The sequence below is a fragment of the Balaenoptera ricei genome, chromosome 1 (genome assembly GCF_028023285.1).
Source record: "Balaenoptera ricei isolate mBalRic1 chromosome 1, mBalRic1.hap2, whole genome shotgun sequence".
NCBI lineage: Eukaryota > Metazoa > Chordata > Mammalia > Artiodactyla > Balaenopteridae > Balaenoptera > Balaenoptera ricei.
In genome coordinates, this window is record NC_082639.1 from 165,344,340 (window position 1) to 165,366,917 (window position 22,578).

Genomic DNA, 22,578 nt, shown 5'->3' on the forward strand with positions numbered 1-22,578 from the left:
CAAAAATCACAACACATCCCATGCCTACGACAGATCTGTTGAGGAGTAACTCACTTCTAAAATGCCTCACAGATGGAATACTCTTTACATATGCTAGAGAACTGCTATGATTCCACTAGGAGTAAAGTCTCTACCACATTCACCTGGGTTATTTCTATACTGGGTCAGAATACCTCTAAGAAAGTAAATGGACACTTTTTCTGGTAGTCTACAGAACAAATTGTACTTCTCACTTTTTCCTGAGTTTGAAGGGAACAGTTGAACAGGTAAAGCACTCTTATTCCCTCTGGCCTCTGGAAAAATGAAAAGTTATAAGTTATTTCTTTTCACCTCTCCCTTCTTTTTCCCCTCCCTCCCTCCCTCCCTCCTTTCCTGCCTATAAATCTTTCTTGAACTCTTACTAGGTGCTAAAGGTACAGTTGCTAATGCTGTAGAAAAAGTTCTCATCCTGAGGGAGCTGTCAAGGAAGATAGTGAACAAAAATGGAGTCGGTATCTTAGATCATGGGAATTTTTTCTTTATTGAAGTTGTTCAACCCTCTTTCTTTCTGGTGCTAATTTATGCATCTGGCTATTATCCAGGTCAGACGTTTTATATGGAGGTTGATATGCCGAGTACCAGGCCCCATGTATGTTATTTAGTGTCTGTTGAATGAATGAATTTCCGAAATGTAATTAGTTAGGTTAATGAATAGGTCATATTTCTCAGTGAAATATCAGTACATCCCCACAATTCCTCTATAAGATCAACCTAAATCTAAGTAATGAGAGTGCTTGCTGTGAAGCTCTAACTCTATATTAAGAAAACCTAGTTTGTATTGAGCAGGTCTTATCAGAAAAACCAGCCAAACTAATGACCTAGATGCACATAAGGGCATGCACGCACACACACACACACACACACACACAGGCACACACAGTTGCCCTGATTGTGGCAACACAATGTCTGGAAACAGTTAAATACCAAGTATATTCTAATCCTCTTTACTTTGGGGCTAGCTATTTCATAAAGCATTATTTAAGGACAATGAGCAAGATATGATTTGACAAATAATAGTAGCATAGGATCAGCAGAGCCCAGGAAGAAATATTGACATCTCTGTTGTATTTACCTTTCTTCTGCCCCCATGTCCACCAGCACCATCTCCACCACCCAGGCCTCTACCACAGACTTCCCGTGGCGACCGTTCCTTCTCTCCACCTCTCTTCAATCATGCTTCTCCACTGCCACCATCTTCTCACTTTCCTTTATCACCCTACCTCTCCTCTCTAAAGCTATTGTCTTTATATTGTTTGTCTCTGTCATTTGTCTCTGTCTAAAATGCTCTTCTGTGCATGTGTCTTTGTTACAAAGACTTTTGTTGCTGTTCTGTCTTAGTAAGCCTCTGCTCCTGCATCTGTCCCATGTTCCAAGTGCTAAGGCATGGCTTGGCAATGTAGATCAGCTGTCAGTTTTTTGCCCTTTTTTTTTTTTTTTCTTTTGCTATGATCTTGCTGAACAGCCTTAGTTTTGTAAAACAACTTCAGAGCAAGGGCTACTCAGTTAAACACGTGCCAAAACATTAAGGTACAGAGCGAGGGAACAAAGAAATCTTCAAGACACCTGGAAGGAATTTGAAATTTGTTTTCTTCTGCGTTCATATTCAAGAACCACTTTTCCTATTGTCTCCCATAAAGTCATTACTGCAGCTTCAACTTAAAATGCTTATTTTTTTTTACTGGGTTTAATTTAGATACACATTTGCATTGTAAAATGGGTACTTTAAAAATAATCATTTTAGTCTTAAGCATAAATGCTAGTTCTTTGTAAGGGAAGTAACTTCCTGAGTTGCATGTTATCGCTAAGGGTGAAATAAATTTCTGGAGTGAGATTTAACCTTCTGTCTGCTCTTATTACCAGGAATAGTCTGAATTCGGTATGTATCAAGACTTTTGTGTTAAGTTCATAAGGATTCCTTTATAAGAAAAGGTTTTTATCACGACAATTTTATATTATTATGATAGTTAGGGTTGGTATGCATTTATTAGCCATGAACGAAAAATGAAATGTTATCTTTGTCCAGTGGGTTCACAATGACATTTATGCATAATGAAGTCCTAAATATAAGGGGGGAGGATGATATTCTTTCATGTATCTTTAGCACCTAGCACATGGAAATTTTACAAGAACCATGAGATTGCAATTCCATATTTCTCTTATGTATTTGTAAGTTCTCAGCAAATAATTTTTGGATGTATCATTTTCCTTTCTGCCGGTTTAAAGCCCAAAAAGATTCTGCTTTTGAGGGTGGAGCAGGCCTAAAACGAAGGAAAAATTTATCCTTGTATTGGAATGCAGACAGATGAAGTCTCTGTCTTTTGGTCAGAAGCACAACAATTGTCATGTAGTAGGTATGCGGTGTCAATTCTGGTAATCTCTCTTACTTCACTTTTTCTAAGCTCATTTGCACCCAAATTTAAGCAACTGAATATAATTAAGAACATTTAAATATTTAGAAGTTTTATTCTTTCATTTTGAACAAAAACAAACAGAATTTTAGAACAATCAATACTCAAAGATTTATGTTATTTTAAAAATGGGGCATGAATATCATAGGTTCATATTAAATCTTTCTTTAACAGAATCTATTCATCTGGAAAAGTCATATGTTTCTTCAGATTATTTTAAAAAATTAAATCTAAAAAACCCACAGATAAAATGAAGGCATCTTTTAATTAATATAACTTCCAAAACAATAGAACAGTTCCAACATTCAGATTTTGGAGGAACTGTGTGATTTTTAAGGGTGGTAGACTTGTCTCTACAAATTTATTTTGTTTAGGATAGTATTTAAATACTTTTTAACTGATTGAACTGACATCAGTGGATGGCAGGAAGGCATTCTGTGTAGCAAGGAAGAGAACCAACCTGGGGTTCAAAAGTTACCTGGGATCATACGCCAATAGAATAATGAATCTATTATAGCACAAAGTTAACTGTAAAAAGCGTCATTGTATGCATTGTTTTGCCTTCCATATGCCATGAGGCATAATGAATTTAATGGAGGGATGGAGAGAGAGAGAGAGAGAGAGGAAAGAGGTGTGGGTTGGGTGGCTGTTTGCTTTCTTCCTAAGTTCTCCGAAGGGGCCAGTCTTGGTCTCAGCCAAGCCTGAGCTATCAGCCTCCTTCAGCCATTATGCTGTCTCTGGATTTATGGTGGTCATGTAAAAGCACTGATTTACAGTAAGCAACTGAAAACTGGCTATACAGGAAAAGCAGTTTTGGGAGGACTGTATCTTTTGCTCCTCTCTGCCCTTTAACAGACCTCAGATAGATTTGAATTACTGGTGTAGGCTCGTTCTGCTTTCAGTATAGGGGGTCTGTCCCCAGTGCTCTGTGTAAATCTGTTAAGGACCTTTCGTCAAGTGTTTATAACATTTCTGTCTTCAGGGCTGAGAATCAGGATGAATTACCTCCTATTTATGGCTTATCATAGTTCAGGAATTTAATAGATTCAAGTATTACAGAATTTATAACCTAAGAAATGATTTGGTATATAATGTGCTTGTGGAATTATTTTATATATGTGTGTGTGTATACACACACACACACACACACACACACTATGCTTTAGGAAATATGCTCCTTCATTTCATTACAGTGGTGTGTGTTGCAGTTTCCTCATCTCCTTTTTTACTATTGTGTCAGCTGTGTTTCTGTGTCTCCTTCTCCCTTTAGGCCATTTCAACCTGTTCATTTCTAAAAGCCAGAAGAGAAAGAGAGAGATGGAGAGAGACTATCTAAATAAGTTAATAGAATTTCATGTGTGCTATGACATTGAAAGTGGACTTAATAGAAGCGTCAACAAATTTTTCATTTTAGTGTATTTTTTCTCTAGATTCAAAACCAGGTTAACTTCTACTCACATTTTGTCACATTTTATAGTTCTTATATTTAAAACATTACACTTTGGAATAGCTGGTCTTTTATTATTAATGCTTGCCTCCCTATTTTTTAAAGAAAAAAATCCAATTATACTTGAAGTTTATAAAAAGTCAATATTCAAAAATTAATTTCACAGATAACTTTTTCAACATGATCTATTGCACAAAGTGTAATAAAAACACTGATTTTTTTTCAGAGATTTGACCTGTGGTTCACGTTTAAAAGTCAGACATTCATTTTATGGAGTTGCTCATCAAATTAAATTTTATTTGGTATGTCAATGTTTTATAGTGTTAAATTGTTATTGGTCAAAATGCATGTGTTAGTAAAACATAAATCTTGTTCTCTGGCAAGAAATCTAACCATGAATGGTTAAATTGACTGGTATCATTCTAAATTTCAGGACTCCCAGAAAAGTATGGATTAATCAGAACTGTATTAGGACTAGGATTCCTCCAGAGGGAAGCAATGGTACATTTTTCTAATAGTTTAGAGACTATACTTTTTGCATTTTTTCCACTGTGGGAGAGAAAAAAAAAGAAAGATTATTGGCTCTCAAACTCTGGCAAGTAGCTCTGTATCTTACTAATTTGCTAAGCCAAACAGTCCCTACTTTGAGGAGCTTACTTGAAGGGGTGCTTTAGAGTCTGACTTACCTTCCATGGTTCCAGTGGGTGCCCAGTAAAAATAGTCATCATTCTGTATTATGATACCTCAGAAATCAGTCTTATTTTATTTACAATTTGTATGCTGATGACTTTCCAAAGATGATTAAAAGTATCATTTTTTACAGTAAGTTTATAACACTTAAAAAAACAAGTCAGAGTAAAAGAAATTGTCTTTAATGTAAAAAAAGGGCAGAGAAAATGCAATGGCAACCAGAGACCAGGGACAAGATGTTTATAAAAATTTAATATTAAACTTAGCTCTGACATTCATATCCTATTATATTGTTATTTAGTTTTTCCATTGGTTCAGATTTTTATATATTTATGCCATTTCTTTCCCAACTAAATTTAAACTCCAAGAAGGAGAGAAGATGTCTCATACTTTTTTGTTGTCTTCTGTATCCATCACAGTACCTTTCTTGAACACAGTAAATACTCCAGAAACATTTTTATTGGTTCTGACAATGTATGAATATTCCATGCATTTTCATGAATTTAGAAAATATTTTAAATAATTGAGGGACTACAAACTTGCTTCCTTAAGTATCTATTTAATCTACATTTCCTGGTTACACTACTCAGCTCTCAAAACGGATCCTAGTGATGACAATTATATCTAAAAAACAATGTTCCTAACTTTTGATGCATCAGTGTCTCCCCCAGCACATCTCTGGGGATTTAACCTATCTGTAGGTGCTTTTTGTAAAAATTTTTGTTAGAGCTGTGGCTTTACATGCTACAGAGCTGAGTTTCTAAACTTTTTATGGATAATCTTAACATTCTAATTTTCTCATGAACTTCTTATTTCATATGCTGACACTATTAATTACTTTGTCTTTTTGTCCAGAGATGTTACTTTTATTATTTTTAACTTTTAGTAGGTGAGAAACAACTTTGAGAATGCAGATATTTCTTTTTCCAATTCTTTCCTGAACTTGTTGGCAAAGCATGCACTTCTTTTCACCTGTTTTCAAAAGAGTGTATTTCCTTTATCAAGAATATTTATAAACTTCCCTAACTTTAAACAGGTCAGACTGAAATTGGGCCCTCTACCAACCGACTAAAAGATTTAGAATTCACCAAAAGCACAAATGGAATATAGTTCATGGAATAAAAAACTCTAGTTGTCATAGAATGGCCTTGATCTCAGTTATCAATCATGAAGGTACATGAAAACGTTGAGGAAAGAGTAGAGAACATCACTCCTGCTTCTAACAGGATATTCCAATATCAGCTGCAGGAATTTTGCGTGCTCCTGTTTTTACTTCATTAGTAATTCAATATGTCTGATTTGCCTACACAATACTTTCAACTTAGTTTACCCATCTGACCTGGAACAAAGTGAAAGCACATTCTGCCCAGTTGAAAGGTCTCCTGGCAAGTTGGTTAGCAACAGGCTTGCCAGTCTCAGTTCAGTTAGCAAAGAATAAACACATTTCACTTGACAATTACTAGTGTACTAACTTCCTCACTCTGCAGTTTTCTATTTTATATTCTTAGAACAGATTTCCCCCTTGTTATTCAACTTTTTACTTGTAATTCTTGCCTCAACAAGATTTCCAATTTCTTGAGGTAGAAGTTTCTACTTTTCTTGGTGGCCGTGATGAACACAGTTTAATTGCAAAGAACAGGAATCGAATAAAAGTTTATTTGAAGGGAGGGAGAAACGATACAACAGTCTTACATCTTCCCTCCATAGTTTAACTTTGTGGCTTGAGACGTACCAATTAAGAAATCAGGCTATGGCTTCTGCAAGTATCACTTCTGCTGTAGTTCTCTAGAATTTGGTCACTTGGGAATGGCTACTTGTAACACTGCAAATACACGTGACATGAGGGTTCTGCGAGAAATACAGGTGCTCCGCTGTGTCTGTGACAAGACGCCCTGAGAATGACGCCCAGAAACTGCCCGTCTAAGCCGGTGGCGTTCGCTGAGCCCGACGCGCACCTGCACCTGCTGACGGGGCAGCGCGGGACGGAGGGAGGACGTCCCTTAGTCCTACCCTCTGCGCTCTGGGAGACGAGGGCCTGGGCGTCGTCACCCACAGCAGCCGGAGCAGAGGGAGCCACCTAATGCCGGACTCAGGTCATGTGTGTCCCGGGTGCTCTGCCTCGGCGGATACCTCCGCAACTTCGAGCAGCCCAGCCCCACTACGTTCAAAACTGTATTTATGGTTGTCACGGCGCACACCGAAAAGCTCGCTCCGCACCCCCAGAGCGCGCGAGGCCTCCTAGCCTGGAAACAAGCCCCTCCCAGCGCAGCTGTCGCCGCCGCCCGCGGGCTCCTTTCACTTTCTCACGGCCAAGTCCCCCAGAGGGGCGCCGCTGCCGCCACCGCCGCTGCGCCCTCCCGCCGACTCCGCCCGCACCGCCTGGCTACCAGCCCCGCCCGCTCGGGCCCGCCCACCCCAACAGTTTCTGCCTGCGATTGGCACGCGCGAGCGGCAGCTCCGGTTCGCCCCTCCCATTGGCTGGGCCCTCTTGTCAGTCCTACGATTGCCCGCCACTGCCTCCGCCTCCCGGAAAAGCCGCCCTCCTATTGGAGGAGACTGCGTGCTGGGGGCGGGCGGGGAACCCGGTCCGGCCGCTTTCGGTCAATCGCAGCAGCCCAGCGCCGGGAGGGAGGGCGGCGGGGGGGGGAACATCTGGCCGGCGCCGCCGCGTGCGTGCGTGGTGCGTCCCCCCGCCCCTCCCCCCGCCCCCCCCCCCCCGCCCCCCGGCCCGGGCTCCTCGCTCGCTCCTCGCTCGCTCGCTCCCTCGCTGTGTCTGGCAGGCTGCGGCCGCCGCTGGGCTGCTGCCATGGGGAGCCGTTGAGAGTGGGGCCTCTTCGCTCCGCCGCGCTCCTCCGGCTGCCAGCGGGGGTGGGTGGGCGGGAGGGAGGGGGCAGGGGGAGTGGGCGACGGAGCCGGGATTGGGGGGCGGGGGGGCCGGGAGGGAGGGAGGGGGACCCGCGGAGGAGGAAGCCCACCAAGTCCGGCGGCGGCGGCGGCCGGGAGGCGGAGGACGCGGCGGCAGCGGGGACGCGGTGACTTAGGGCCGCTCCGTGTGAGTCCCGGCGCCGGCCCCCGGCCCCGACCCGGCGCCCCCTCCGGGCCCTGGAGGGCGGGGCGCCGGCTGTGCGGCCCCGGCCGGCGGGGCAGTGCGGGCAGGCGGGCGGGCGACCGGGCCCCGCGAGTGGAGTTAGTTTGTGCGGGTGGAGCTAGGGGTGGCGGGGGGCGCCGCAGCGGCGGGGGCCGGGTGCGGGGCCGGGCCGCCGCAGCTGCGGGTCGGGCGGGGTGCGGCCGGTGCAGCTGCGGCGCGGGGCGCGCTCCGGCCGGTGCAGCTGCGGCGGCGCCTCTCGGGGGCGGGGGGCGCGGGGCGGGGGCTTGGGAGCGGTGCAGCTGCACGGCGCCGGGACGGCCGTGGCTCCGGGGACCCTTGCAGCTGCGGCGGCGCCCGCGGGGAGGCCCCTCCCGGGCCGGGGCAGTTGCCGGGGGCTCGCGCCGCGGCGGCAGGGAAGCGGTAGCAGCCACCCTCCCCCGGCTTCTTACGACTTTTCTTTTGTTGTTGCCGTGACCCGGGTCTGTTTTCTCGTCTGTTGTTTAAGGTGTTTTCCTGCTGCACCGGCTCTACGCCCTCCACCTCCTTCCCTGTGGTTTAACCTTCCTCTTTCCCCTAGTGTTTTATGCACAGCCAACTACGTAAAGATTTGCATTTCTTACCCCCTCCCTGCTCCGCACCCCCACCCCCACCTCCTTGAAAAACAAAACCCAACCTCACAAAACCTCTCCGGACCTGAGGCTGCGAGGCGCAAAGGGGTTGATTTGTGGAGTGGGAGTCGCTGGCCCATTGCGGTGCTCCGGGCTCATTAATCTGTCACTCGCCCCCCACCCCACTGGGTAAATGGGGTGATTAATGTCTGATATATTGGAATGAGGCGAGGGCATTTGTACAGAATAGGTGGTGTGGCTGAGAAGGAATTTATCCCCAAAGAGTGCCTCCTGAAATAGGCATTCATAATTATGTCATTCATCGCGAAGTTAGAGAAAGTTGGGTTTGCGACTTGGGAAAGCAAGAAGCACAGGATAGAGACCTTGGTCTTTGTTACTCTTTATTTAACTCTTGGCCATGGTTTTCTAATGAGAACGGAGTGGTTATCACCAGGACTGTGACACTTGCGCCTCAGGCCCCAGCGCCTTTTCTGCTCCTCACTCCCACAAGAGTCTGTGGAGACTTCGACATTCACAGATGTCGCAGCCCCTTGCAGGGCACTGGTTAGGCCAGCCCGGGTTACGTTACAGCTTCATCAGCCATTCGAAAAGACCCGCAAATCTAGCTAAAAAGTTCCCCAACTTGCTAGACCTGGCTTCCCACACCCCTTCCCCCTTTCTCCCTGAAAGGTTTTCTTGTGATCATGAACATTACAGAGTGACCCAAAAAAAAGATTGTTATGGGACACAGATCAAGGGGAAGACCAAGTTCTCTTTCTGAGCAGAAAGTCGGATCAGATACGCAGATGCAGCATTCATTTTAAGTGGCTGTAGCAGGTTGTATCTGTTTATTAATTTGCCTCATTGAACTGAAGTACTTTCCAGGATTTCAGAAAGTGCAGTTTCAGCTTGTTGATATTGAGAGTTGAAATTTGCATTAACTGGCAGGGTGAGAAATTTTACTGAGAAGGTAGTTTTAGATAAGTAGTTATATAAGAGTGAAATAATAAGGTGAACCAGGTTGAAGTAGTAGTTCTGAATAGTCTTCCAACATTCTGAGACATGTATACCATTATCTCAGCAGAAAAAAAAAAAAAATTGAAGTGCCGTAATAATGTTGAAATGGGACTGGAGATGTCAAATGGGTTGGTTTAAAAATATCCCTGCCTTTGAAACTAAACGTTGGAGTTGAATAAAAGTGAACCTGGATTTCCTGAATAGCACCGTGGCTTGAGTGTGCTGTCAGTATGTAAGCCAGTCCACCAACTTAAGACAGAAGTGTTGCTATTCCATAAATACAGTAGAACTCCATATGCTGAGTTTTTCAATTTCTTCTGTTAGAAAGTTTGGAAAAAAAGGGAGACTTTGAAGTATTTTGTTTATACTAACAGAAGAGAAAAGTTCTCCTAAGAAAAAGCTGGTGGCAGGAGTGTAGAGGAGTAGCATATGGCATTAAAAGGAGCACAGCTGGAGGTAGCATTTCCATCTGAACATGATGTCAGAGCAGCTGACAGCCTGCCATCCCTCAGCCTTTTATTCTAACACACAGACAGGGAGTTAGTGTGTGCGGATCTGTGGTGGAGAAGGTATCTCATTCCTCTCTAACATCATCTCCACTTTGCATCTGTCTCTTAGTCTGCTTTTTTTCCACCGATGTAACAGACCTGGAGCCAGCAAGACTCAGAGGAAAGGACTTAATCAGGTTTATGTGTCCTAAAGGTAGGAGTAGCAAGAGATTAGATTGAGCATATTTCTGTTTTGGTGTTTATTTAATTTAAAAAAATCACATTACTTTTCTAATCCAGTTTAAGAATAAAATATGAACTTGAGTATTAAATGAACATCTTACTGGAGTTGAGAGTCTTGGGCTTGTTTAGTTTTAATTTTTATCCCTTTTGCTCGATCGGGTAAATAACTTTAATATACAGAAATATTTCAAGTTTTGAAATGTTAAGAAAGGCTTTGAAATACTGCTTTTTGAGATCAATTTGGATTAAAATCCTTTTTTTGTTGTTGTTCACTGCTATTTAGATTTCTTTTGCTTTTGGAGTCGGGGGGGGGGGTGGTGAGAAATAGTAAACTGTGGAATCCAGCATTCAAACTTACATGAGAAGATTTTTCTAGTTAAGAAGCTAGATTGTTGTGTAATTAATTCCACTGTGAAACTTTATTCTTCAAAACATTCAGCAGCACTACTGCAACATACAGCTGTAGTGCTTTTATAACCGAAGGTTTTTTTAAAAGAAAAAAAAAAAAAACTTTTGTCCCCAGGAGAATAGTTTGACTGGTTTCCTCATTTCTCTTTCAAATATATATTTAAGAGATCTTTTATTTCAGCATAACGATAATTATTTGCAGGAGTTTTTGTGTTAGCGACTAATTTAGAACTTGTAGATTTGAGCTGCCTGAATTGGCCAGACAGCTGTAATCGCACTCCTCTATTCTTAATCTCTTTATCTGGGCAGCAGCTGCCATATGGCCACAGTCAGCTGGATCAGATGTTTATAAGCTTCCTTCTTCGTCCCTCTCTGTCCTCTCAGCCTCCTAATTTGATCACGGCTACCTTGTGAGCTGCCCTCCAATCTTTATTTTTAGCCCTCTCAAGGATTAGGATTGATGTTAGCTGTGGGGCACTTAAAGTGATTGTATTGTAAATCTTGGTTTATTCTAGCAGTGGCATCTTGCAGAATGTATTGGGTTAGGCTGAAAGTTTTAGCCCATCTTGGGCAAAGTGTAGAAGAAGCAGGGAAGTAATTTTTAAATATTAAATTAATATGTATCCATTCCCCAAATGCACTTTTTGAGATGGATGGTGTGGAACTTTGCTTCTGGTCATAGGAAAGGGGAAGTCAGGTTTAAGGAGTTGAATTTTGTGGTTGAATTTTGACCCTTTGTACATATGCGTCTCTCCTGCCTCCATTTTACTCTCTTTCACCAGAAAATAAGGGCAACAGTGCATATTTGAAAGAATAAAAGCTAGTGGGAAAACAAAATATATCAAATTATGTTGAAACAAAGTATTTTCTGTTGACTGAGGTATGGCAGGGTCAAAAGAATAGTTTCTCTTTTACTAGCAAGACTTTTTTTTTTCTTTTTTTGTATGTTGAACCTGTAAAGCTTTTGAGTTTCATTTGAATGTAATATGCCTTTATTTAAAAGTTTGCATTAATTTTAATATGGAACTCATTTTGCTTTGCAACAGATCAAAGTTTAGATGAGAATTTTCAGAGTTAAATAAAGCCCTTCTGGTTCTTAATATTCTAGATGTACAGATTTTACAAAGAAATATAACCATTTCTTTTTCTCAATTCATTAAAAAAAATTTGGATTTGTTCATAGTAAAGATGATCTTTTCCATCTGTTGGTGTAGTTCCTTCTGATCTCATACATGTGTGCTATACCTGCAAATCTTAAGGCATTAACATCTGTTTTTATACACAGGGCTTTTGTTGTTTTAACACTCTGACTTTAAAAGTAAGTTGTTTGCTAATTTCTGGACTAATTATGCGATTTCATTTTTTTTTTTCTTGATTCAGCCAAATGTGCATTTAAATTGTGCTTGCTAAGTGCAGTCAAGTATCAAAAGTAATAAAATAAAAAAGGATGGTTGAACAAGTTTTCTGAATCTTCCAGAATGTGTTTGGGACTTTTCTTTGTTCATTATTTGAGTTGTTCCCTTTGAAATTAAAGCTATTTTGTAGGTTTTGTAGGACATAATTTGATGATTAGAGTTAATTAAATTTCTTCTGAAAGAGACCTAAATTCTTACTCTCAGTAAGAGACCGTACTGAAATTAACGCTTTTAAAACTTGACTAAAAGTTCAAGGAAGGTGGAGATGCATCAGAGACTGTTTGGCTGGGGTAAGAAGTTTCAAAAGTGTACATTTTTCTTCTTGCATTTGGTTTTGTGTGTGTGATTTGGTAGTGCTTGGGTCATTAGCCTGATTAAAATTCAGGGACATGTACCTCCGTGGCCCAAGCTGATTTTTTTTTTTTTTTTTTTTTAATGGGGACTAGAGCCTTGAAAAGTTGTTCCTAAGCAGGCTCTCATGAGAAATTTCTCTCTTCCCAGGTTATGAAGACAGTATGGAGTTTCCAGACCATAGTAGACATTTGCTGCAGTGTCTGAGCGAGCAGAGACATCAGGGTTTTCTTTGTGACTGCACTGTTCTGGTGGGAGATGCCCAGTTCCGAGCGCACCGAGCTGTACTGGCTTCATGCAGCATGTATTTCCACCTCTTTTACAAGGACCAGCTGGACAAAAGAGACATTGTTCATCTGAACAGCGACATTGTTACAGCCCCAGCCTTCGCTCTCCTGCTTGAATTCATGTATGAAGGGAAACTCCAGTTCAAAGACTTGCCCATTGAAGACGTGCTAGCAGCTGCCAGTTATCTCCACATGTATGACATTGTCAAAGTCTGCAAAAAGAAGCTGAAAGAGAAAGCCACCACAGAGGCCGACAGCACCAAAAAGGAAGAAGATGCTTCAAGTTGTTCGGACAAAGTCGAGAGCCTCTCTGATGGCAGCAGCCACATGGCAGGCGATTTGCCCAGCGATGAAGATGAAGGGGAAGATGAAAAATTGAACATCTTGCCTAGCAAAAGGGACTTGGCGGCCGAGCCTGGGAACATGTGGATGCGATTGCCCTCGGACTCAGCAGGCATCCCCCAGGCTGGCGGAGAGGCAGAGCCACACGCCACAGCAGCTGGAAAAGCAGTAGCCAGCCCCTGCAGCTCGACAGAGTCTTTGTCCCAGAGGTCTGTCACCTCCGTGAGGGATTCGGCAGATGTTGACTGTGTGCTGGACCTGTCTGTCAAGTCCAGCCTTTCAGGAGTTGAAAATCTGAACAGCTCTTATTTCTCTTCACAGGACGTGCTGAGAAGCAACCTGGTGCAGGTGAAGGTGGAGAAAGAGGCCTCCTGTGATGAGAGTGATGTTGGCACTAATGACTATGACATGGAACATAGCACTGTGAAAGAGAGTGTGAGCGCTAATAACAGGGTACAGTATGAGCCTGCCCACCTGGCTCCGCTGAGGGAGGACTCGGTCCTGAGGGAGCTGGAGCGGGAGGACAAAGGCAGCGACGACGAGATGATGACCCCCGAGGGCGAGCGGGTCCAGGTGGAGGGCGGCATGGACAGCGGCCTGCTGCCCTACGTCTCCAACATCCTGAGCCCAGCGGGCCAGATCTTCATGTGCCCCCTGTGCAACAAGGTCTTCCCCAGCCCGCACATCCTGCAGATCCACCTGAGCACGCACTTCCGTGAGCAGGACGGCCTGCGCAGCAAGCCGGCCGCCGACGTCAACGTGCCCACCTGCTCTCTGTGCGGGAAGACGTTCTCCTGCATGTACACCCTGAAGCGCCACGAGAGGACTCACTCGGGCGAGAAGCCCTACACGTGCACCCAGTGCGGCAAGAGCTTCCAGTACTCGCACAACCTGAGCCGCCACGCCGTGGTGCACACGCGCGAAAAGCCGCACGCCTGCAAGTGGTGCGAGCGCAGGTTCACGCAGTCCGGGGACCTGTACCGGCACATCCGCAAGTTCCACTGTGAGTTGGTGAACTCCTTGTCCGTCAAAAGCGAGGCGCTGAGCCTGCCCGCTGTCAGAGACTGGACCTTAGAAGATAGCTCTCAAGAACTCTGGAAATAATTTTATATATATATATATAAATAATATATATATACCTATATATAAATAGATCTCTATATAGTTGTGGTACGGTCTAAAAGCAGTCTTGTTTCCTGGAACTGAAAGGTTGGGGTATTAACTTGTTTTTGCACTTTAGAATAGCATGAGAATCTCACTAATTTAGCATTCTGGTAAAAGAAACTTTAGAGCAAGTCGGAGAATAGAGAGGTGTTTTTTCTTTCTTTCAAGGGGGGTAGGGGAAGTAAGCCAATAAGAACCTTTGAAACAAATCGTCCTATCACAAAATGCTTTCCTAGGGCCTATTTTGTCAGCACTGCGGTGTCTTTTGAGCTCTTTTTTTCCCACCTTTTTTTTTTTAAGTAGAAATTCCCTCCAGTTTTATTAGCCTCTTTATATGTCTCAAATTGCATGAATCTTTTCTGGCTGTTGGAAACCTGAATGCTTTTAGACCCAAATGGAAAATTTCTGAAATGCTGGATTATCTATTTTTAAACAAGCAGTTGACTTAAAACTTTCTGTGGCAACTTCTGGTTTTCTGACGGTTCCCAATGAGAGAAATTCTGAAAGTACACTGGGATCACTGGGACGCTGTCTTTGTGAAGGTTTGCTTGGGATGAAAAAGGATATTGCAGCTTCAGCAGTGTTGAACTGTGTGTTGAAAAATGTGAATTACTGTTATTGTATACTGTAATTGATTACATGGGCTGGGGGGGTGTCAAAGGACTTGACAGGTTGTGTTGATGCTCTTAGTTGAGTCTTGAAAAGTAAATATTAACGCTACAGAAATGCATGAGTTTCAATATATTTTTTGTCTTTGTTTGCATTGTATAACTTTAACGAGTGAGTTTAAAATTATTTAATTTCCTTAGAAAAATAGCACCATTTGGAAAAAAAAAAAAACCTGGTGTTATGAAGAACGTTAATGCACTGTTTTTATTTTATATAATTTAAATTGACTTTCCCACTGTCTTTAAGTTGAAACTGTTAAGCTGAATAAAAACTTAAGCTGCAAATTGATAACTTCGCTACATAACAAGGAAAATATAAATGTTTACAAACGGCTTAAAGATTTGCATGTGCAGTGTGCATTTTATAACAAAACTTCTAATTGCACAAAACCCAGGCCAGCTCAAAGTTTAGATGTACACATTTACCCAGTTGAGCGTTTTTAGAGTAACTACTGCACAAATTGACAATAGGTCATTCTCTTTTTTTTGCTCCCCTTTTCTTTTTCTCCCCTTCTTCCTTTCCCTCCCTTCCTCCTTCCCTCCCACCCCTCCCCCATCCCCCCCCCCCCCCAAACTCATGAAAAGATTCTATGGACTGAAAAAGCCCCAGGCTGAAAGGACTGGACTGCCTTGATTGACATGGGGAAGGGGGTTAGTAGACTATGTGTATCGCGGCAGCAGAGGCTGCAGCCCAACGTGTGGTTTTAATGACCAGCGCGCAGGGCAAAGCATTTTGCACAGTGTTTGTTTTCCTGTCTTGCACTTACAAATAAGGTCTATGGGAGTAGCATGGAAAACGTTTGCTGTTTTTCCCTTTTTTTTTTTTTAATTGCTTTTGTTTAAAATTTGATCGCCTTAACTACTGTAAACATAGCCTATTTTTGTGCTTAAGATACTGAATGGAAAACTCCATTGTGTGTTGCTGGACTGTTTTGGAAATATTTGGTCAAATGTGTGTTAATTTGGCTGTAATGGCATTTAAAGCAAACAAACAAACAAAAAAAAGCTGTGAAAATGGCCTTGGAGCATTATCTTTAGTTACTTGAAGAGTTTCTAGTTTTTTTTAAATACAGTTTATGTTGAAATAATTTTTATTAATTTAGAGAAGACAATCAATGTCTGTGAGAAAACGGACTTTTCTTTTGGATTTTCTTTTTGTGGTCATTGTGAGTGATTGCTTTTTCCTTTTATTAGTTTCACATTCTTCCTTTGTTCTAAAACTTAGACTGACATCTAGCTTTGACAATCATAGTATGTTTTATTTTCCTGAGGGGGGAATAACTTATAATGCTGTTTAGTTTTGTACTATTGGTGTGTTGGTGAATTTTTAAACTGTGTGCTAACTGCAATAAATTATATGAACTGAGAATTTTTGTGCGTTTTTTAAATTGTGATTGTGTCCTACATAGATCCTAAATATGTATCATACATGGCATCTTTCTTTTTAATACCAGTTCTGTACAGAGCTTATGGATTATTAGAATGCCTTAAATCACTCAAATGTAAGTGTGCAAACATTTTGCTTCTAGTCATTTAAGAAGATACTAAATGCACATTTAAAAAATGTGACCCATTTTCTATAGCCTAGATCAGGAATCTTAAGGTAACTCTCTAGAAATTTGTGAATCTGTGAAACCTCAAGTTTCATAGATTTTTTGTAATATGCTGTACAACTACTAATCCGTACACCATAAGTCATATTTTCATGGGTAATTTTATCCGAAGTTGATTGGTCAAATCTATTCTTCTGTGTTCTGGTTTAAGTGGAAAATTGAAGGAGACCGGATGTCTTAATTTGGAAAACTGCTTGGCTAACGACTGGAATTCTAGGCAATCGAATTAGCAGGCATTCGACTGTTCAAGAATAGCTGTATACGTCCTCTTTGTTCCTGGGAGAACTCAAAAGTTCCTAGGTTTTAATTCCTAAGTTTTAACTAAAATGTAATTAAGTTCATGCAACCATTTAAAAAAACTGTTCCGTAATTTTTGTGATCGTCCCAACTTCATGCTTGCCTCATTGGGCTTGTCAAGGTGAGAAACATTTGCTGGTTGACCTAAAGAACTGACAGAGCACTCACACGTGCCGGACAGTTCTATAGAGGAATTTTTACACGCTGTCGTCCTAAGTGTGAGCAGGGCTGGCACCGACCTGAGAGTTTTTGTAAATCCTGGAATCTATAATTGTCCATAACTTCCAGCCTTAAATATACCTATGAAAATACAGTTTTACATGATTATTGTCAAAATTAAATACGTTTATATTAGTGACCTATAGTAAGGTTAATATTCTTAACTTTGTTGGAAGTGGGATATAAGGTCTGGAGCTTGAAAATGTACCAGTTGTAAATTCCCTGATGGCTCTGGATGGGAATCCCGAAAGATTGTCATAAAGTGCAATCAGTAATTTACTATTTGGGATCCTACTTTCCCTTTTTTTGTTGAAACAGGATTTCTGTTACATGAAACTCACTTGGTTTTAACTAACCAAACATTGTTTCACATGAAAGGGTCACAGCATCTCAAAGCTTTCTGAGGATATGGAGAGTTGTAATTTAGTTTCATTGACTAGCATCTAATTTTAAACGAGGAGCATTATCTTAACTGGATCCACTTATAAAAACAATATTTTGACATGAAATTTGGAAGAAATTCTTAAAACATTCCTTGCAAAACTAGAACAATTACACAAATCGCCACATTTGATAAGTGAAGGAATCAGTTGTTTATTCACTACATTTTTTAAAAAGGAAATTAATTTTTCACATAATCATGTTGGAAACCATTCAGTTTGCTCCCCCTTTTGACATCGGCTGATACATAAGTATATTTTAAATATATGGTTTCATTTACTTTTGAAAACATCTGTTTCTTTTAGATAATCAATTATGCCCTAGATTAATGTGGGGCCAGCATTGTGTGCAAGGTGTACCCTAGGAGATCCAAGAAGTATGCTATGTTAAGGATACTGGTTTTGGATTTCCTTTCTAGTTAATCATGCTACCAGATTAATAGGTGAATCAAGTAGAGTTTTGTTTTTTATGTTTTTTTTTTGGTTTTTTTTAAATACGCTTGTCGTGATGATCTACAAACAGGTTATTGGAAGACTAGAAAAAGGTAAACGTTTTATTAAAATTATATAAGCGCTCACATTAAAATGGCTGAAATATTTATTTTTCAGGTAAAACAAAAGTTTTAAACTGTTATCAAAGAAAACAATTGTTTTTTTAACCCAAGAAGTAATACTACTTAAAAAATCTTGAATCTCCCAAAAGTTTTATCAATAGAACACAAAACATATAAAAACTTGACTTTAAAAATCCCATTGTACCAGATTAGAATTAAAAAAAAAAAAAGAAACCTCACCATCTCAAAATTTCCTGTATTGTATGACTACATTTTATTACACAGCTTAAAACAGTCTTTGGTTTCTAGTATAATGAGGGAAACTTTCACATACATCTGGGTAGGAAACTCAGATAATTTTAGTTTTAATTTGTAGATATTGATCTAAATTTTTCATTATAATTATTTCCATGTTGGAAACTTACTGATAAGGTACAGTAAATCCAGTAAGTGTGAATTTTGAAATCCAGGACTGAAGAGCTCAATTCTTCTCTTTAAAGTCATTTGCCATTAAAATGCTAGAGATAATACCATTTTTTTAAAAAAGCAATAATTTTATTTTTAAAAGCAAATAACTTTTAGGAGTTTCATTTTGGCTACAGTCCAAGTTTATTACACTGATAGGATTTTTGTCTCTTATGTTAAAAATTTCCTACCTTTGGCCTGCTGAAACATGGCAAAGTATCTTTTGTATGTGATCCTTTGGTCCAAAATGTAGAACCATTTGTCTTTTGACTTTGTCAATGTAGTTACATAGAAAGAAACATTTTATGTTACTAGCCTTCCCCACCCCTTCTTAGATTTTCTTATTTTTATAAAAGGAGAGCTAAAGCAGTCAGATCATACTGATGACGCTGGAGGTTTTTAGAAATATTCATTCATTTACAGAGACATTTTAGAAATTAAACTTTTAGCATTTTGCAAACTGATCCCTTGGAAATCTAATTAATTTCTGTAACTTCTTGTGAAAGAAACTGAACTCCAAATTTAAAACACTGTAACAAGGAAGGGTGAGGTCATAGAAATGAAACGGTAACTTGAAAAGTTTTTAAGCCCAACTACTTTATAAGTATCTGCTTACACTAAATAATTTGTTAAATTAATTGTCCAGATAATTCAGGCTCATAGACTAGCTTTTCCCTAAAATATTCAAGCACTTGAAAGAAATCAGATTTTTTTTTGAGAGAGAAATGAACTATCTAGTTAACTTTCCTGATTCTATTCTAACATTTACTAATTTACTGTTACTCCTGATCCCTAGGATTAAGTGAGCATGGTACTTTCCTTTGGCTGAAGGGTAGTTTGCAAAACAATTCAGTCAAAACTAAAATTTTTCTTGAAGTTTTCAGGCACTTGTTCCCCTTTTCTAATTGTCTTCAGGAATGGGTTTGCAGCTGAGCTTGCATTTTGCTATAGGAGGCAATTCTCTCTAGTTCGTTTGGCAGGAGAGGAGCAAAAACCCAATTTGGCTTTAAAATGTAGCACGTTAGTCAGTAACAGTTTCAGTGAGGATATTTAGAGTGGCTTTGAGAGGCCGTGTGACACAGAGAGTCCATTCACCGAAATGACTTATTTACAGTTTATTATAATCTCTGTAGTTAATCATTAAATCAAGTAGCTTTTAGTCAATGTCAATATGCAGGCTTAATATGACTATATAGGAATTTTAAAAAGTCATATTGGCCTAAATATTCAAGTTTGTAAAAAGTATATTTGTAGTTAATATGTACATGGAAAAATGTATTTGAATATTTGTAAACATTTATAGGCTAGATTAACTCTGTTGTTTAAATACATAATGCATGTAAGTACAATGATACTGAGCTTGAAAGACTAGCATAGCCTTATTTACGCGTGCTGTGCCCAATCAGAGCTAACTTTTCATATAGGACAGAGCTTAGAAGAATTAACCACGTGTAAGTTTAAAATATAGATTACTCAAAACGATGTATAAGTAAGGACAGAGTCACCTCTTTTAAAAAAATCATACTAGTGCAGTGTGCACTTCAACCTTGAGGGGATTACTAAACACCCTGACACTTATTTGTGTATGTCTATTGCTCTGAAATGATCTGTGATCAAAGTAGGAGCATTTAAGGTTTTAATCTGAACCTTTTAAATTTGTTCTTAAAAACAGACTAAAAATTATATGTATATATGTTTCCTGTGGACCATTTTTTAGAACTGTGTCATGTAAATGAGCTGTTTGGTAGGTAACACTGAAGTGCCTATTGCATGTTTACTAGACACACCACAATGCTTCCTAGGATGTCTATTTGGATAAGTTCTAGAAAAGCACAATGATACAATGATTGATAGATAATTAAAACATTTAGGAAAAGCATTTATTGCTTGTGAACCATAGCCACAGAAGTTTGTGGCATCTATTAAAAAAATCCATTTCTTCTCTTTTATAACTATTTCTCTGTGTACTTAAAATCCTCATCAAATAGAAGAAATTTGAGCGTAGAACCATATTCCAAGAAAATCTAATTTATAAGGTTATTTCTATAACTAACTGCTTTTGAGAAAGAGGGTCTCTTACATGGCAGCAGGGAGAAATGGTATAAGTTTATATTCAAAGCATAGCCATTATACACATGCCCTTATTGTAAAATTTAGTATCTCTTCAGAAACCCGAAGATTTTGCAGCCAAATAAATGAAAAAGAAACTGAAGGCTGGCAGATGGAATATTCTTTAGGTTTTTATTTTTGTTGAGACTCAAACTAAAATTCATATTTTATAGTCTGTTCTCTGTTTTTCTCAGTGTCCTTTTATTAATTATAAGAGGGTAAATTTTATGCATTGAGTGATTTTTGATACCATTGCACAATGGAATTTTTCAACCAAGTTGTTTTTGTGTGTGAATTTCTACCATTTTGAAAAACTGAAATACATTTGAATGAAAACTGCATTTGAGCTTGGCCCTATTTACCAGTCTGCACCAGCAAACCACATACATATATCCAGTGAGCGAGTCCGAAGCCTGCGGACCAAGGAGCTGAGGCATTTCCAGGCGCTCCTTTTAATAAACCACGTTGAACTCAATGAAATCCTTAGGTTAAGAGAAAAAAATGAAAGGATATGTTGAGGCACAATGAAGTTTTGTTTTTCATACTACGTGTGAAGTCTAGAAAACGTGGTAATTTCTCACATTCTATTTATATGTTATTTTACTTGAGGGATGCCTCAAGGCAGTACTAGAATCTCTTATGTGCAAAAGGGGGAGGGAGGGCGGGTTTGCCATCGTTTATTCAATTTGCTTTGTAAAGATGCTTATCTTGCAGTAAAAATAATACTTTAGTCAAAATACAGGCGGTTTGAAGGCTTGACCAGCATGGAAGACTTTTAAATGATTGAAGTGTTTCTGTTTAAAAGTCAGTCAAACAAGGCCCTCGAAGTATGAGGCAATCAATCCTCATATTGTTATCCTTATTTAATAATACATATATAATTCTTTTCTCTCTCCTAAAATAACATAATTCTTAAGCCTTATAAACAAAAACAATTCCCAGCTTACATCTGTATCCTGAATTTTAAAATTTGCATTCTGGACTGGTTGCTTTTGAAATAATGAGTTAATTTTGTTATTCAAATTGCAAAAATCTAATGGCCAGAATGGCCCAATTATTCCCCATTATTTGAAGACCTATATTGTGTGACTGATATTCTCCCCTTACAAATTGCTGTATCACATGTTCTTCCTAGAAATCACAAAAACTTAGAGCTGGAATGGGCAAAAGTGACTTCCAGTTTATTCATCCTAAAAGTGGAAGAGCAGGTACAGGGCGAGGCATAAGGGAAGGGAAGAGCTCCAAAGCATTCTGCAAACGTTTCATACATTCCCCAAACCTTTAGGTATCTATCATTTTAGACATGAGGTTTTTTTTCTCTTTAGAGGCACGTGGAGGTTGAATTCCTTGTTCGGGGCACATCTTTGATCAAGTCTGAATCTGAAATCAACATTCTGGTTATGCCCAAATGGTAAAGTTTGCAATATGTAAATATATATTTACCATGATTGCACTTACTATTGTCTGCTATATATATTTACAAGTTGAACCTAAGATTGGAATTATGCTGTTGAATATTTCTCTTCCTGACTTGGATCCTATCAACTATTAAAAAAATTATCACAGCAGAACACTCTCTCCTGAGAGTGAGGAGGGCATGTTTAGGCCCATCTACCTCGGGGTCCCCAGAGCTGAGACCCTGGCAGGACTCTACTGACTGACACACTCTCCCTCTCTGCTCCCAGCCGTGAAAGGGTTGCTTAGGTTTCCAAATATGTTACTAGTTCAACCACAACGAGGCACTGCTACTTGCAGGCCAGTAACTGCAGGGCTGACAGAGCTGTTGCTGGACGTGCTAAAGGGAGAGAAGAAACACGATGCATGGCAGAGGGTGGCAGCCAAGACAGGAACCTCAAAACTTGTTTGCTGCTAAAAGGGGAAAATTGAATAACTTTCCACTTAATCTGAAAACTGGCCTTGGTTACTTGGAATGTCTCTAACCTCCTTCTCTCAGTATCATCTGCTTAAGAGAAAGGAGGTTCAAGAGAAAGTTAGGGAAGGTCTACCAACTCGCCACTGGAGGAACCCCACCCTGACACCTTCATTTCTCCGCTTGTAAGAAAGACCAGAAAAATAACGCCCTTCTCATCTTCTTTCTTAGAATAGCGTGAAAATGAATTTGCAAAAGCATTAAACTCTCAGCAGAAAAGTGCTATGTACATTTGCAGTGACCTCACTATTATAATGATTATTATTTTTACACCAAGATGAAGTTTCT

The 22,578-nt window shown here is 40.2% G+C and overlaps 1 protein-coding gene across 8 annotated transcripts; it reads left to right on the plus strand.

The window, feature by feature from the left end:
* Positions 1 to 7,300: 7,300 nt before the first annotated feature.
* On the plus strand, positions 7,301 to 16,024 carry ZBTB18 (zinc finger and BTB domain containing 18). Of its 8 annotated transcripts, none has more exons than XM_059940923.1 (4): positions 7,494 to 7,636; positions 8,178 to 9,117; positions 9,916 to 9,999; positions 12,353 to 16,024. In XM_059940923.1, the coding sequence occupies exons 3-4, from the start codon at positions 9,987 to 9,989 to the stop codon at positions 13,933 to 13,935; spliced, it is 1,596 nt and encodes a 531-aa protein (XP_059796906.1). In that variant the 5' UTR covers positions 7,494 to 7,636; positions 8,178 to 9,117; positions 9,916 to 9,986; the 3' UTR covers positions 13,936 to 16,024. The 8 variants fall into 8 exon arrangements, with proteins under 8 accessions (XP_059796958.1, XP_059796906.1, XP_059796922.1 ...); XM_059940939.1 differs by having other exon boundaries at positions 8,971 to 9,117; XM_059940949.1 differs by having other exon boundaries at positions 8,998 to 9,117.
* The last annotated feature ends 6,554 nt before the right edge of the window (positions 16,025 to 22,578 follow it).